General features: G+C 33.7%; 2 protein-coding genes across 2 annotated transcripts; one reads left to right on the top strand and one right to left on the bottom strand.

The window, feature by feature from the left end:
* The first annotated feature begins 2154 nt into the window (after positions 1–2154).
* Positions 2155–3292, top strand: LOC134247023 (neurogenic differentiation factor 6-A-like). Its single transcript, XM_062729368.1, has one exon. The coding sequence runs from the start codon at positions 2157–2159 to the stop codon at positions 3255–3257; it is 1101 nt and encodes a 366-aa protein (XP_062585352.1). The 5' UTR covers positions 2155–2156; the 3' UTR covers positions 3258–3292.
* A 2178-nt stretch (positions 3293–5470) lies between these two features.
* On the bottom strand, positions 5471–17608 carry LOC134247028 (electrogenic sodium bicarbonate cotransporter 1-like). Its single transcript, XM_062729373.1, has 20 exons — positions 17510–17608; positions 16936–17001; positions 15685–15844; positions 13388–13548; positions 12260–12430; positions 11822–11973; positions 11414–11662; positions 11140–11286; positions 10748–10866; positions 10373–10547; positions 10130–10263; positions 9169–9733; positions 8832–8945; positions 8353–8514; positions 7535–7713; positions 7254–7326; positions 6989–7057; positions 6679–6855; positions 6350–6463; positions 5471–6033 (listed from the first exon to the last, which is right to left on the bottom strand). Exons 1-20 carry the CDS (start codon positions 17535–17537, stop codon positions 5857–5859), a joined length of 3192 nt encoding a protein of 1063 aa, XP_062585357.1. The 5' UTR covers positions 17538–17608; the 3' UTR covers positions 5471–5856.
* Positions 17609–18025: the final 417 nt, after the last annotated feature.

Raw genomic sequence — 18025 nt, 5'->3', positions numbered from 1 at the left:
ATAAATGAAAATTCGATTTTAAATTACCTTTTAACATTATACGCTTACTTTTTATTTTCGCTGAAATTTTATTCTAATTCCAGACCTCGTCCTTTCTACAGTACCTTACAAGTACACGTATTGAGAATTTAATGCTACAATGAAAAAATGCAAATTATAAATCATCATTTCAGTGATTTCACCGTACCGCACAGATATTTACAAAATAACAAGAGGGTTAAATGGTAGTTTATTAAATTATAATGCTGTATCTTTAGGATTTTATTTGTCAGAAATAGGAAGGTCTTTGCTATCTTTTAACATCTAGAACTATAATTAACATTCAAGAAAGAGAAATTGGATACTAATGCCTCAACTTTCAAAGCGAGTAATGTGTGTCTTATCGACAAAAAATCTTTTGAGATCCCCTTTTCTTTTTTTAATTATATGCGAGGGATTGCAAATCAAAAACGGTAAAAACAATAACGAAAGACAATTTGTTTTGATTTCTTGTATTGTTATAAATTCGATAAAGGAATGAGTGTATGCTCCATTGTTTGTGCGCATGCTCAAACATCACAGTTGGTGTTAAGAGCACAGATGGCCCAGACTTTTTCACAAAAGACGACGGGGGTAAATTTTTTCCTGATATGCCCCAGTGATTCAAACGTTATCAGGACTAATCAATGTAATTTGATTATAAAGGATGATTTTTATGATGGAAGACAAAAAATCAAGTCGGACCTGCTGTTCCGTTATTTTTTCCCTAGAACTATTATCAGACCGCCAAATGATGTCAAAACTCTTAATTGACAATTAAAACTTGTCTTATTCATTATGCGTGAGAAATAACGGGTATAAATTGTCAGACGACACATCTTCCGAACGAGAAATATTCCAACACCCTGGATGAAATATTCCTCCCCCAAATGGGAATTATTTATATTTCTATGTGCTACCCCAATTGACTTTTATTCCCATTCATTATTTACAGGCTAGGGGCCTTGAGATTGCCTGGCGTGTAAGTCGTGGTATAATTTTGTTGTTCATTCAGCTTTTATTTTTCATTTACATGGACTTTGCTTCTTCCTATTTAGCAAGGAGTTAAATCACATGTGAGTATAGGATAATCAAATTTAATTTGCTAAATACATGTACTTAAGATGCTATTTCATTTTTCAGTTTTCTCTTTTTTTCCCAATTTCATTTTATATTGATTGACTAAAAATTTAGGTTGCTTGCCTACTGAATGATTTTTTATTCCAATTTCCTTCCGAATGTCCACTGGCATACATGTGTATAAAATTTGAATAATCAAAAATACAAGGCTTTACATATAAGAAATTTCATAACAATTTCCAAGTCAACAGACGTCACATTTCCAGACGCTTTCATTTTACAACTTTTTTTTTTTAAATACGAAAACATATAATTCATTAAAAGTTAACGCATAATCTGAAAATTTTTCGAACCATTATAATATATTGAGATAAATGAATATGTATACAATAAAACATAATAGAACAATGAAATAAATAAAAATGCTTAAAAATTTCTTTCAGACTAAAATAAAAAAAAAATCGCAAAATATTAGTGGAAAAGGTTTGACATATCCGTATTGATTCGGGCGATATTAAATAATGATAAATTTATACATTGATAAAATAGAGTTAGATAAAAAAAAAAGAGAAATATTTGCAAGCAAAGTATCCTGAATTTGTGTGAAAGCATTTTTAATATCTGATTTTTTAATATATATAAATTTTGTTGTGAATATTGAATAATTCGATCAGCCATAACGACTTTTAAATTTGTAGTGAATATATGTTTATTAAATCCAAATTGGGACCGTGGGTAGGGGTAGGATGGGGGATGGGGTTAAGCCCCGATTTTTTTTAGAGTCTTATATAAATCTGAAAGAAACATTGGAATGATTTACAACGATGAAACTTAATTTTCTCAAGCGTTAGAAGATATTTTATTAAAGATTCTGAAATTTTGGGTGGTCTACGCGGATTATGCATTTTATCTGCAACATCATTTCCCGTATAAATTAAAACAACCAAAGAAAGCATCTTATTGTTTAAATTTATACTCTTCCGATTGTTCTAATCAATATATATCATTTTGGCATTTGATTGTTGAAATTAAACAATTTAACAATTGTAGATTGGAGTATGCCTATAAAGCTGGAACCATCAATCATGGATACAGATCCGGAATTCAGCCTAACCGGAAGTGATTTTGAAGACGCAGATATAGAAGATTTTTCAGATATCAATGAAAGTGATTTTGATCAGTGCAGCATTAAATCGTCAAACACTTCTCAACACCCCGAAACAGCCGACGAAAAGGACCAAAAGTCAAAAAAAGATGATATTAAGGTTCCGAAAAAACGGGGACCAAAAAAGAAACGGATGACGAAGGCTAGAGTTGCGAAACTGCGCTTGCGTCGAGTGAAGGCTAATGCCAGAGAACGTAACCGCATGCATGGACTTAATGATGCACTAGACGTTTTAAGACAACACGTGCCTTGTTATTCTAAAAACCAAAAACTTTCTAAAATAGAGACCCTACGTCTCGCCAGAAATTACATAGGTGCCTTAGCAGATATTCTTAAAGCTGGAATGAAACCCGATTCCATTACGTTCGCCAAGGCCTTGTCAAAGGGGTTGTCTCAAAACACAATGAATCTCGTTGCTGGAGGGCTTCAGTTGAACCCGAGAACTCTTCTTCCGGAGTCTTCGTATGCTAAGCCCTTTCAGTTTTATTACAGCAACACGTACCATTTATCTCATAACAGTAACCAATATAATCAAACATTTAACCTTCAGAGCTTTAACCAGTTATCTCCTAACAACGTCATAAGTGCCTCAGTTTCACCCAATCAGATGCTTTCTTACTCTTCGCATATGCATTCTCCTGTTCGAGGAGATCCGTCTTGCCAAGTGTCCCCTTCATCCATTGGTTACGCCACATCAAATGAAGCAAGTCCAATTCAAGTGCCTAAATCTACAGTGCCTTCTCTTCAGGTCGAGGCTGTAACGTCGACAAACTTCATGAGATGTGACAGCACGGTTGAGCCTTACATGTGCGGCCTCAATGTTAGAAACCCAAACGATAACGGAATCTTTTCTCAAGGTCACGTGACGTCATCTCAGGATTGTAATCCATATATTATACTTGATGAAATTTCGGAATACCGACCAGATTCCACAGTTAACCCGGAAATGAACATCATGAGCGCCGCCTCCAATCTCTTTGATGTCACTGGATAGGGAGTACATTTCAATCTAATTCTGGGTTTATTTTATAAAAAAAATTATGATCTTAGAAAAATATACAATTTTTAGGGCTTGCTTTTTTTAAAAAATATATTTGACTTTTGTATTTTAAATATTATATGTATATTATGACAATTAAGGTCTACATATACAGTTTATTATAATCTTTATACATTGAATTGAAAATTTTAATATTGTAATAATGTATTCATTTTTAAGCAATGTGTCTGTGAGTCCGTAATAATACAAAGGTCACATATTTTTAAAATGAGAAATTTTGATTTGAATTTATGTTGATGTTAAATCTTCAACATATTAAGCAAATATTTTGGCACCATAAAGTGTTTAGTTCAAAAGCAGCGAAAAAAGGTCCGTAGTAGTAATTTCATTGGGGAGGGGCACAACCAACATTTTCAGTTGGGGGAAAGGGAGGAGGGCTAGAAAGGAAGAATTCCTTGGCAGTTAAAAAAGCAGTAATTATTGAGGGACGCGACACAATCATAACACAACTAACTGTAGCCCCCCCCCCCCCCCCCCCCCCCACCCCACCCCATCCCGGTCCGTACGGTCGGGGGAAAAACCCCTACATAATATATATATATCTATTTTAAGCACTGATAACTCGAAGTGAAAATGAATAGCTTGTGACACATTGTGTTTTTGCTACAGAATATGACGTCAGCCAGAAAGCCCAGTTCTTGCCATTATTTGTTTGCACTGATTATTTCATTAGGGTAGATATGTTGAATAGTCAGGAAATGGTAGTTATATACATGTAATATTAAAAATAAACTATTGATGTTGTGTTCAGTCATCAATGTTCACATTTTCACGAGGTGACTGGCCCCTTCACTTAGCCTAAGCATCTAGTCAAAATATCAGAGATTCTGTTTACATTAATATTGTATATGATTTTTTTTAATTTGCTAGTCCTCTGATATATTTGATATATTATATACCATAAGATAATTTTTATATTTTATTGTACTCCATGACTAGTATATATTGGTATAAATTGTTGAAATTTTTAAATAGTGCCTCAAAATAATATTCCATTTTAGTCATTATTCTAGTCAATCTACAATCCGTCTACAAATTTTGTGATTTTATATCTTATTTGAATAATGATTAAATTAATTCCATGCACAAGTCTTTATTTGTATTTGTTGCTTGATTGTTTTTTACCTATTTTTGTTCACTTATGAGTTCTTGATCAAAAGATTAACTTTTGAAATCTTTTCACGGTTTGAAAAACTATTAATAATAGTACATGTATTTTAATATACTTTAATACCATTAGCTGCAGAACTGTAGCTCTCCGAAAAAAAAATATTGACATGCAGATGTCAACTAATAATACAGTACTTGTTAGAAGATGAGGATTTTTTTTTAATCTAGTTTTTTTGCGGTTGAAGTTAGAATTTGGAAGAAATAATCCAGAACTACGCGCAACTTTTTGTGCGCAATAAATATACTTTTTCAATGGCTGGCACTGTGGCTCTCCGGTCTGTCATATTTTCACGGAGAGCTACAGTTCTGCAGCTATAATACCATGTACTAGAGAAAATTTATTCTGCCTTTGGTTAATATAAAACTCTAAATATCAAGTAAAGGAACCAAATAATATATTATCAAACGATTTCAATCCGCTTTGAATTCACAGACTACTATTTAAGTACATAACATGTAACTGTCACCGTTACACATATATACACCATCGTCTTTCATTTCCATTTTATTAAACAATTTTGTAAATTCTTAATCATACCAGCAAAGAGTTAATCATTCAAAAATTGTAAAACCTAATATTCAATATAAGTATAACATTGATAACAAACGATTCAATTGATTTTCAAATTTATTTACCTGAAAGAGGTGAAATCTATTACTAACAAAACAATAAAGTATGAAAAGCAAATGTAAGAACACAAGATAGTACTTACAGAAATATTGGATTTCGCAATTCCTGCTTTAGAAAGATTGCAGCACCGTTAATTTGCGTATATTGGTATATATGTATTTGACGCTTATTGAAAAAAATAAAACTATATTCACATGTAATTATACATCTTTTCTACCTGCTAGTTCGAATGTTAAAAAGATACCTCGTGAAGAAGTTATTAGATTTTACAATATTTTTCTTGTTTCTGAAACGATTATAAACACTTTAAAGTAATACGTTAGTAAAATAGCACTACATAGTAACATTTACAATATAAATTCTGATAATATTAACATGCATTAGTTGACTCCAAAGAGTTAAGAAATGCATTAATTTTTTTATAAAACAAGGGTGGAAATCTGTAGAACAAATTTTTTTTTCTAAATCTGCGTATTTTTTCCCCTCATTTGCAATAACAAATGTACATTCATATTAAAAACAATCTGATCTTGAATGTATAAAACAAATATATATTCAACATGTAGGTTAATTAATCTAAACAATTCTACAGACATTTTTTTTCTAAAAAAATATAATATATGTATATCAAAAATATGGATTTCAAAGTGTCAAAACACCACTGCTCCAGGAAAGTTTTTTTTTCACAGAAAAAAGATTGCTTTAAGTCATAGTAATGGTGGCAATTCCGGGTTATAGCTTCGTATTTCCGGTTCCGTTACTTTTTCGGTGCATGATGTTAGCATCACATTCATCAGACACAAAAAATGTTGGTTTAACTGAGTCATCCTTGTCGTTTATGTCTAGAACGCTTCCATTGGTTGAAGAATTGGAGTAGAACGACTTGTATGGGACTTTACTGACTCCATTCTGAAAGGTAAAACCCGCGAAAATTTGAACTGTAATATTATTCAAACACAAAAACTACGTGATAAATGGCAAGAAAACTAACATTTAATTATATTTTTTACATGCATGGAAATTTCTTAAACGTTTGTTATTAATTTATCTACTAAACAAGTATTTCAATGACAGTAAAGGCATTATTTCGATAAACAAAGAAACAAATGTATGTGTCAGATACACAAATTGTTTTATTAATGAATAATGACAACTTTTTGAATAAAGAAAAAATGATAATGAATGATAAAATAACAATCAAATATTCAAATTTTCATTAACATACCATGTCTGTGTCTTTTTTCTTGTTAGCCCCAGGAAGGAGATCATCCAGCCATCGCAGCTCTCTCTGAGCGAAGAAACACTCCATCAACTTCCGGACCACGCCGGTAGCAAGCACCTAGTGGAAGATAGGGGAAAGGTGTTATACTTATTGTTCTTATTGATTAGTAAAAAAAAAATATATCAGAAAGAAAATACTCGTGCAACAGATTAGCAAATAAAATGTTTGGGTAATGTAAATTCGCGGATGAAGGTGACCCACGAAATCCACGAACATTGGTCCCTAGGAACATTGATGATTTCACAGTATGTCGATAGTCAATGTATACTCACCATCATGGGAAATCCAATGGATATGACTTTAATGGTTTTCACCACCCAAAGAATAGCCAAGCAGAGAACCTGAATAATTGTGAAAATATGGATCCGCCACAATGGAACATGGCGGACGTATGGAAGATCGGGCTGGTATTTAACGGGTTGAATGAAGAGGAAGAGACGATCCACGAGCTACAGAAAATAATCAGGAAAAAATTATTATTATGAATACAATATTAAAAAAACTGCGTATCACAACAATTTATTTACCCCCCCCCCCCAAAAAAAAAAAAAACTACTGTAAAAGAGGGTTGGTGGGTCGTACCTGCATTCCTCTTAGTGCAGAAAATCCCATGTAAAAGAAAACTCCATACAAAACTGGCATAGGAATATACTGAAAAGGGAAAAGATTTATATTTGAAATATACTTGATAATGACTATTTATTTAAAAATCGTACATTAGTATTTATCTACAGGAATATGTAAATAAAAGCACGAATGTTAAATTATTTTCGAAATCAAACGCAAAACAAAATTTGACATACATGACCGATTTGTAAAAAAAAATAATTATTTGTGAGTTGTCTACCTTGAGTACGGAGGTGATTAAGACGGCACATCCACTGAGAACACCGATACCAAGAGCGGTAACTCTCTGTTCTCTGTACCAAAAAAAGCATTTTTAAAATTAAAAATCATAATGAAATATTTTTTAAAGTTAAATTCAGATTGAAAAAATAATTCAACTATAAACACTTAACGGCTTATTGAATTGTCAGAACTAGTGTAAGAAATTCATATAGTTTTTAAGAAGCAATAACATTTTTATATGTACAATTAAGTATTAAATATAAGAAAGTGGTACGGTACCTGACACCCAAGAAAGATGGTTTATCGCCAGGTGCGGTGCATTCGGACTCCTTTTTCAAACTGTTGATATGTGCAAGCGCAGAGACTGTGGCAGCCACGTACCAAGGAAGACCGAGGAAAGAGTGGATTCCAACACAGATTGCCACCACAAACATGTCCAGGTGGTATCCCACGCCTTTCTATCCAAGTCAAAATAGTGCATATTAAACAATATAATATACATATTACCAGAATGTATATTCAAAGTACTTTTTTGCTTATTCGTTCTATTTTTTTACTGAAAATATTACGATTTATGTTGAAGCAATGATATACAAAATTTGATCCAGGTGATTACGAAGTCATCTGATAGTAACCAAGCTCAAAAGTCCGTTGAAAAATATATTTTGACTATAGAAAACACGGAGCTCTAAAACAACAGAGGTGGGATTATGCAGGTTCCATGAAAGAGTAGAATTTCCTTTCAACAGTCACACACACCGTGTGCTCCTTGACTTAAATCTTGTAAACTGAGAAATCCGTGGACAATTCAAAGACTGTGTACACATAATATGCCATATGGTCAAACCGTTCATATGCAACTTATCAGTCAACATCCAGCTTAACAATCGATTGTAGATTACTTGACATGTATCCCTTAGTTTCAGTTTGTTTAGTATTCCTTACTTTCAGTTTATTTCGTATATTCCTTACTTTCAGTTTGTTTTGTTTTCCTTACTTTCAGTTTATTTTGCATCCCCTACTTTCAGTTTGTTTTGAATTCCTTACTTTCAGTTTGTTTTGTATCTCTTACTTTCAGTTTATTTTGTGTCCCTTACTTTCAGTTTGTTTTCCTTCCTGTTGACAATGACGGCTGTGATCTGCTGATCTAAGAAAATCAAGATGGTGGACAATAAAGCGGGAATGGCGGCCGCCAGATACAACCACCAGGGGTTCTTGTCACTAAAAGGGTTAACTGTCCACTGAGAGCGGCGAGTAGGCTGCAAACAAAAACACGGCATTATTATATTATAATAATCTAATACAGTACGTTTACTGTAAACAATTGTTTATAATAAATTGACGCTTATAGCGAAGTGATTTTCATTCCCAGTGGGTTTTAAACATATAAAGTTATAACGGATATAAAGAATGAAAATCGCCCGTCCCTGGCACTTCGTTTTAAGCATGTTTTACTTTAAAGTACACAGTAATTATACTGTCCCACACCCCACCCCAACCCTGTTCTATTGAACATACGACCAAATAGGAGAAATTTTAATTAAACAAAATGCACTAGACTCGTTTATGAACTGACCTTGAATTCATCTGGGACGATGAGTTTTGGAGTGTTGATTCCCACAAAGAAATCAATAAGGACCATGATAACGATAGCGAAGAGGACACCGAAGTCGCTGATTCTTTGACGCACCTGTGTAAAATTATAAACCATAGATTTATAAATCATACAAATTCGTTACAGGTACAATACAGGTAAACGTAATCATTCATATCCAGTATACATTTATGTGGCAAAAAATTAATGTTATATACTATTATATGAAGATGTTTCGACCAATAGCTTCGAAATTTTAAAGATGGAACTTCAAGCAGCAACATAATATTTTTAAAACAGATTAATTTTTACGACTTACGGCAGAAGGAAAGAGGGTAGTTCGTTTGAAGTCAACAAAAGACAACGTCAGTGCAAAGGTTCCAATAAAGAGAAGGATGGAGAAGAAGAAAACATCTCCCACGTATTCCACGCCACATCCAGGACCTTCCATTTGACCACCATACATTGCGCATGTTTCGTTTGAAAGCGAGGCCCAATGAATTGTCATGTTAGCCAAGTCTGTGCATGTGTAGTTGACCAGGCTGGCAGCGGTGGTTACAACAGCTGTGGTATTTTCAGTGGTTCCCGTAACAGCCGCAGCTGTGGTGAGATCGGTAATATTGCAGTCACGTGGTATACATACACAGCTTGGGAGCGGATCATTGGGGTGAAAGTTCACAGGGTACTCAGACCCTATTTCAATCACTTTTTTAAACGCTTCCACGATGAAAATGACTGCGATTAATGTCGCAAAACTCTCTTCCGTGAACCGTGTTATATACTTGACGAGGGCGCTGAGATTAAAGGTGACGATTACCAGTATGATTCCAACTGTCCACATCCCCACCCAGAAACGCATCGGCATAAAGTCCCAGTCATTGTCCCTGAAATAGATAGTTATTTTTAACAATCTGATAATGATAGGATTTTGTATGATTTAGGAGATCTTTTCCTTGGAACTTTCAACACCATGCATGTAAATCAAAGTCTTCAATGTGAAGCAACTGGGAAAAAAATATACCAAAGAAAAAGTGTACGCGTGAGTTTCCAAAAAAATGAATATTTTAAAAAGGCTATCCAAGCAATTTTAGATGTATTATTCCAGTGCCTTATCTGAATTTTATTCAGTTCTTAGGGGATCGTAACAGCTACGCATTACCTCATAAAACCAAAAAGTAGAAATTTCAAGTATAGACCATTAGTAACAAACATTTATGATAAAGTATTCTTATTAGACCTAGGATGTGAACCTGAACACAATCATGCTAATGTGTCCTTACTTGCATAGATTGTAGATAATGGCTTCAAGAACCAACATAGGCCCAGTGCTTCCCAGGATGTTGAGAGGCTGTCCACCAAATAAAGCAAACAAGATTCCTGTTACTGCAGCAGCAAAAATACACTCCATCACGCCCTATTTAGACAAAAACATGGGTCTGCTAGAGAGGAATCGAATCTTCATGTACATGTACAAGGCATATACTAGTATATGTCGTATCCTACGTATGTTGAAAGTTACATACCATATACTGGTCGGTAGCCTGCCCCAACAATCCTCCAAATGTGACGTTAGGTGTAAGTGTTCCAAGAAAGACATAAACAAATGAGCCCAGGCACTGCACGTGAAGTGCGTCCTTAAAATCAGACAAATAAAATGGCACCTTCCTCTTAATATCGTCAACCAAGCCTTTAAAAGGTCTGAAACAAAAAACAATTTTATATTATTTATGATTTTGAGTCAAAAAGGTCTGAAAATAATGCAAAACAAAATACAATGTTATATTTACATGTATTATGATTTTGAGTCATATCAAATAAGAAGAAATAACATGAATTGATAACAAATGCTCTTTTAATGCGATAATTCGACCAATAATCAGATTCGACCTATAACATACATTTTTGACATCACTAAAGAGGGATCCACGTGAGACTCTTCTTCCGCTTCCTCTGCCTTCTTCACTGGAAGACCCGGGGCATTAGGACTCCCAGACACAACAGACTGGCGCCTGTGTTCCTGTTTTAATAAGTATATGAGAATGGCATTCTGAATCACCAGAATCTTCCTTTTCAAAAGAGGTCAATAAAGGAAAAATAGTTTGATAAACTGAATAAAATTCGATTCAATGTTTATCTTAGAGTACAGATTAAAGTTAAATACAAAATTTATGTACTTTCTTATATCCATATTTATCTGCTTCCTTTTTAAATATAGACATTTTAAAAAAAATCTAAGGAAATTTCACAATTGTCTTTGCAACTGTAGCAGACGACTTCAGTATGTATGTACCTGAGACTGGACTTTTCCTGGTGGTTCGAGGCGGATCTTTGGATCCCATTCACCAGGTGGCAGCACAATCACTTGTTCCATAAATTCATCAAATCCCGCCAAAAGATCGTCCCGATCACGTGCTTTATAAGCAACTTCACGGAAAATCTGCAAAACAAAAAGTACAGTGAAAGATTTACTGGGGTGCTTCTGAGCATGCGCACAAAATTGTTTATGAACACATGTAACATAACTACATTACAGACTTAAGTTGTCCAAAGATCGAAAGCCATACCTCATCTACTATCATGGTTCCTACACATCGACCAAACTCGATCAATTCCTCCTCCTCACCCCGTCTGCCCAGGCAGAAGAAAACGAAGCGCGTCGGAATATTGACCTCGCTGAGGTCATTCTGTAATATCCTCGGCTCCTTTAGGCGCATGAATCCCATGACCCGGGTAGGAAGATCTTCCACTTCTCCAACCATAATGTTGGCAACGTGGGAATCTTTGGGAATTTTTCTCAAAAAGTTGGTATTTGGCTATTAAAAGCAAACAAAATATTGTAAAAACACATGTATATTCATAATCTACATCTGATCTTTTTTCTCCTATTTATTTCTTACGTTTTCTGTAATTCAACAAATTTTAGTCAAAATCAAATAATATTTTTTTTTTTATTTTACTCTGAGTAATTTTACCTTCCAGTTCGGGGATAGCGAGGATTGGGAGGGACTCTCTACCATGCCCATTTCCTGGAGATCGTTGTTACTATTACTGCTACCTAAACCGTCACTGTTGATGCTGGCAAAGCTAGCGGAATACGGAAGATGCCCAGTACTGCCATTCACACCTAAGCCCAAAATTGACATTCATGTTTATAATTCTTTTTTTCAGAGTAAAGAAAAATATTTTTTTTTTGGGGGGGGGGGGGAGTCCGTGCAGAATAAAAACTGCAATTTTATTTTGCAAGTCATTAAAAAATCATCAGAGATATAATTTCAGTCGTCTTACAAGCATAAAAAATTATATATAAATTACATTTATAATAAACAAATATTTATTTGAAAGAAAGTGTTTCGGCAATTCTTTTGTGTTTGGTTCATTCTGAATTTAGGCATGTTTAATGGTAATGGTACCTGATTCATCCATAATGTCCGCTAGAGGGCGTGTAGTGGTAGAGCCTCGTCTTTGATTTCGCGCTCTTTTGATGTGATGGTGCTTGTGACCTTTAAGGGCAACATCCCGGATATGGGCCCTGAATCGTGGATCTAACTGGTTCCGGTCCACCCATTCGTCCGTGAACTTGTCTAATCAAGGACAGTAAAGGAGATCACTTTAATACAATTCTCATCAAATATAGTAAATGTCAAATGTAATACGTTAACTTTACTTTTAACCGCTTTGATTTTTGAAAAAAAAAAGATGATTAAAAATACGTCCTCTTTAACAACACCGTGTTTTTTTATGTTGTTTTTTCCGACACCATGAATGATGAAATTATATTTATTTATTTTAAAATATTTCTTAATACTCTAGTGTAATAGTATATTGCAGGAACAAAGCAATGGAATTTAATTGTGTAAGATTAAATTACTTCTTTAACATAGTGTTATATTACTATAAATAGTAAAAGATGCATCATTTTCTTTCAAAAATACACACGAGTCGTAATAATGAATTTGAGTCAAGTATGTGCTTTTAAACATTTATTTGATGTGATTAAAAGAAGTTATATCAAGATTTACAACATCAGTTTAAGAGATTTAGAAAAGTGGAAAATTAAGCACGATAAGGAGTTACTTTGAAGGACGGGTAAATTTTACTTTTAACTGCTCAGTTATGTTTGACAACTCATCACAAACGTCAGCATATATTGAAATCGCAGTGAGTGTAGATTGAAGTGTTTGGTAAATTTGTTTACTAGTAATTTGTCTAGACTTTTGAGAACATGCTATGGAGCATGCAAAGTACTTTGAAATATTGACAATAACAATTTTGTTCAAACTCTCAAAGCTTTATATCGCAGAAATGATAAAAATGAATGATATATATAAATTGCACCAATATATATATAAGTTTTTCTACAAAAAAATTAAAAGTATATTGATTAATTAAGGTGTAAGTCATACTGCCTACTCTTAAGTATTTCTTTGAAAAAATCTACGTTGAAAGAAAAGTATACCAGTATGTTGTTCTTTAACGTCGAAACAAGTGTTTGTAAGGGAGGGGTGACGCCGGGGGGGGGGGGGGGGGTAAGCACGTACCTATGACTTGAGACAAGGTATGACAGTCGTAGTCCATGATGACCGGGGCCTCCTTAAGGGCTTTTCTCAGATTAAACATCGTCTGCATCGATAAAGAGGCCACGTGGGGTTTGGACCATCTTTTCCCGCCTTCTTCCACCACTTCTTCGTATTTCACCCATCTACAAAAACAAGATTTTATAAGACTGCAAGACTAAGTTTTTTTAATTATGTACAAAAAGTATTCATAAGATTTTCACCCCAAGTGTTTACTTTATTAATTTTTTTTCATTACCATAGTTATCAAATTTGACAACTCTAAAAAGTATTGTAAAGAAAAAAATAATGGAAAAAGGGAGCGTGGATTGACGATTTTAATGAGATTGATATCAAAAGGATTTACAAACATGTAAACATGCAGCAGTCAGGCATTTGTTTTTTTTTATATTAATATTTAATTCGCTGACGGAATGACTTATTTTGTCATAAACTGATTCATAATGAAGGGGAGAGTGCCACTAGTAAGAAATTGAAAGTCTCCTGTTTGTTTTTATGCGCCCGAATTTTTTCGGGGCGCATATTGTTTTTGTCCTGTCTGTTTGTCTGTTTGTCTGTTTATCTGTTTGTCTGTTTGTCTGTCTGTCTGTTGTCAACTTTAACCTTCGCCAAAACTTTTAAACCGTAAGAGATAGAGACATCATATTTGGTATGCATACTCCTCTAATAAAGTCCTTTCAAATGACATCATGGTCAATGACCTTGTGACCTTGTCTGTGACCTATATGCTAAAAATAGCTTTTTACACTTTTGCCATAACTTTTGAACAATAAGAGATAGAGACTTCATATTTAGTATGCATACTCCACTAATAACGTCCTTTCAAATGACACCAAGGTCAATGACCTTGTGACCTTGTCTGTGACCTATATGCTAAAAATAGCTTTTTCCACTGTCTGTCATAACTTTTTAACCATAGGAGATAGGGACTTAATATTTGAGATGCATACTCCACTAATAAAGTCCTTTCAAAGGACGACAAGGTCAATGATCTTGTGACCTTGACTGTGACCTATATGCTAAAAATAGCTTTTTACACTTTTTGCCATAACTTTTGAACAATAAGAGATAGAGACTTCATATTTGGTATGCATACTCCACTAATAAAGTCCTTTCAAATGACACCAAGGTCAATGACCTTGTGACCTTGTCTGTGACCTGTATGCTAAAAATATCTTTTTCCACTGTCTGTCATAACTTTTTAACCATAGGAGATAGGGACTTCATATTTGATATGCATACTCCACTAATAAAGTCCTTTCAAAGGACGACAAGGTCAATGATCTTGACTGTGACCTATATGCTAAAAATAGCGTTTTACACTTTTTGCCATAACTTTTGAACCATAGGAGACAGGGACTTCATATTTGGGATGCGTACTCCACCGATTAAGTGCTTTCAAATGACACCATGGTCAATGACCTTGTGACCTTGACTGTGACCAATATGCTAAAAATAGATTTTTTGAACTTTGTTGCCGCCGGGCGCATAGTGTTTCACAAACACATCTTGTTTCGTATTTACAGTTATTAACTTTTGAATGCGTCACTCATGTTATTTTCTTCTTCGTTTGTTCGCATTGCTTATTTTGTTTTACTTATATTTTTGTTTAACATACAGTGTATCTTTGACCTTTCTTAATGATAAATATTCCTATTTAACAATGCATCTCACTGCTCTAATAAATGAAGACTAATTAATCAGGCACGTAGCATGGGGGGGGGGGGGGGGGCTTTTTTCTTTTTTCCCAAAATTACTTTCACTATTGAAAATGTTCATTGAAACGCTGGTCCCCCCCCCCCCCAGTTTTTACTGCAGTAAAGTGATATAAGGGAAATGTGGTATTGCATGCAAAAAAAATTGGTACTTAAAGAAGTTGGCATCTGAAAAAAGTTGGCCCTTCTGCCCGCCCGGGCAATGTCCTTTATTTGCTTGTCTACTTTTCCATGTAAGTAAAAAAAATTTCTCTGGCTGCCCCCCCCCCCCCAACTTTCAAAAACGATGCTACGTCACTGTAAATATCAATTGTGTTTTGAGGCACGCTTTGCTTCTTCGAGGAAGATTTTTTTTTAAAGTTTCTTTCATAACCATACATGCACATGCAACTTTTGCATAATGATCAAAGACCTAAGGCAGATATAACAGAAAAAAAAATATTTCGACCCAGCAAACAAATATATCTTTTAAAAAATAAAAAAAAATGAGTAAACAAATGAATAATAAATAAATAAATAAATAAAAATAAGAAATGAATGCCTTACCTGGCTGCCTCTCGCCACTCGATGGACCCGTTATACTCCTTAAGAACGTCCAACTCACTGAAGACACTGTGAGTCTTATGGCCCTCAGACTTCACGTTATTAATCAGATTCTGAACCCATTCTGACGGATTGTACTTCCCGCCTTCATCGCTGTGTACGCCTAAAAAAAAGTGAGGTAATGTAATGTATAGACGGTTTTAAAATCACGTAAGTTAACTAATTAAAATTTATATATTTTTCTTAACCTCCGAATCTTATCCGTTTCAACTCCATTGAATTTAAAATAGCTTGAAATCATTGAAAACCATCAGCAATATCATAATACATGTGCATGAAACAGCGCTTAATATATGAATAGCTGCTTTTTTTCTCTCCAAAATTAGGTCCAGTTTGACAACTCACTATTTAACAATAAATAGAAGAATTACGTACAGAGCTCTCGAATAAAAGGAACAGATGGTTTTATGTATAACCTTAGTCAAATAAACCAATTCAAATTTCTTTCATGTTTTCAATAACGATTCATATAAAGATCCGAAGTAGTATTTTTTTTTTCAAAAGAACAAAGCAAAACAGGACTTTGAAAAAAATAAGTGGAATGGTTGACAATTCTGGCAAAAATTTCTACCAGTTTTACGAAAAAATAAGCACATTTTGTTATGGTTGAAGGTATCCGTACGAAAGAGGGGGGAAATAGACAAAAAACGTTATAATTAATATCTTCACAATTTGTTACGCCATTTATTGTTTAAACTGACATGTTTAGGAAAAAATTACAAAGGAAGTATTATTGTTTTCTTTTTAAATCAAGGTTGCAAAGCAAACTGAAAATGCATGTTTTTCCTAGCTTGAAAAATAACAATGCAGCTTTAAAAATATACATTAAACCAAAATAAATATATAAATAAATAAATAAAAGACGGAAAATTAATAACCGAAGATGGTAAAATCGCGTGGACGCCCTGAACCCCCCATCTTCTGAATATAAATCCTAGACATTGTTCACATCTATTGTTTAGCAGTTGGGTCAAGCAAAATTTTCTTTTATATATACTTGGACCGAGTTTACAAATCGAGATGATTTATGAAATAGATTTAAGAGTTGGGGTTTCTTTTCATGCAAGAAAAGGGCAAACATTTTGATTTGATTTTCAGAATGTCATTTAAACATATCTTGAGTATGCATTGTAACTTCAAAAGGATAACTGCAGAGATTAAAAAGTTATATGTTACATTTGAAACCTCACTCACCATTTTCCACAACACGTGGTCTGTCCCTCCGGTGGGGCATGCGCACTCCAACAAACTGGCCATTGGCTAAAAAATGTATTTTAAAAATTTTTTAGTTTAAAATATATTTTATTCATATAAAGAAATGGATTGAACAGCAGGCATACGTTCTCTCCATAGGTCAAGGTACAATTACAAGTACATGTAAACATTGAAAAATGTATGAAGAGTAGATTATAAATTGGTACATATTTGGAATTTATTCAGAGAGAGAGAGAGAGAGAGAGAAATGATAAGAAAAAAATATAATGATAAGAAAAAAAATTTTTTAATAACATTTTGATGTTTTTTATTAATTGAAACATATTTTTTAACCCGTTTCATTTGAGCACTGCATGACAATTATGTTTTCCCCATCCCTCTAGTAAATCAAACTTCTAATTATAAAGAATAATAAATCTTTTGAAAACTCATATGCGACAAATGCCGCAGATATTCAAAATAGCCGTATATCCTATAAAACTTGATAAATGAAAAGAGTAAGACAGAAAAATAATAATAGTAACAAAAGACGAGGGAAAATAAAATACAATACCTGAATTATTTTTATCACCTTCGTCCATCGTGCCTTAAACAGAACAAAACAAAAGAAACTAAAAGACAACATCAAAACAAAATGCAAAACACAAATATAAGCTGATTAAAAAAACAGAGATGCAAGAAATGAAAATAAGAAATTAAATTATTAGAGTCATAAGCGTTAACATACCTAGTTTTGTTTTAGATAATTTTCTGGTGCACATGGCTATTGCCTTTTCAGATGCATGTATTTTGTGGTTTTGAAACATGTAAGCTATGATGTTACATTAAAACTAACAAGATGATATTTGTGTAAAAGATTGAAACGATTATTAGAGTCACTGCATAAATTATATGAAAGGTTAAGTAAAACTGCAGAAAAACAATCTAATTTCACAAATGTTCCTTTTCTTATAAAACTTGACAACATAGAGGGAAGGCCTTTAGCAATCGTACTATCAGATGGGCTGCGATACTAATCTAGGTGTATTGCCATAGTATTATCAAACAGAAGTTTATTTATGGTGGCTTT

Source organism: Saccostrea cucullata, unplaced genomic scaffold (assembly GCF_032062105.1).
Source record: "Saccostrea cucullata isolate Sc308-1 unplaced genomic scaffold, CSIRO_AGI_Scuc_v1 ctg2543, whole genome shotgun sequence".
In the NCBI taxonomy this organism is placed as follows: Eukaryota; Metazoa; Mollusca; class Bivalvia; order Ostreida; family Ostreidae; genus Saccostrea; species Saccostrea cuccullata.
The sequence above is the reverse complement of the archived record's forward strand: the minus strand, read 5'-3'. Positions and strand labels throughout refer to the sequence as shown.

Coding starts and splice junctions, on each gene's coding strand:
- LOC134247023 (XM_062729368.1), top strand. CDS start 2,157: ATGCCTATAAAGCTGGAACCATCAATCATGGATACAGATCCGGAATTC.
- LOC134247028 (XM_062729373.1), bottom strand. CDS start 17,537: ATGGACGAAGGTGATAAAAATAATTCAG. Junction 11,663..11,821: donor CGCTATCCCCGAACTGGAAG/GTAAAATTACTC, acceptor TGCTTTTAATAG/CCAAATACCAACTTTTTGAG. Junction 9,734..10,129: donor ATTATCTACAATCTATGCAA/GTAAGGACACAT, acceptor TATCTATTTCAG/GGACAATGACTGGGACTTTA.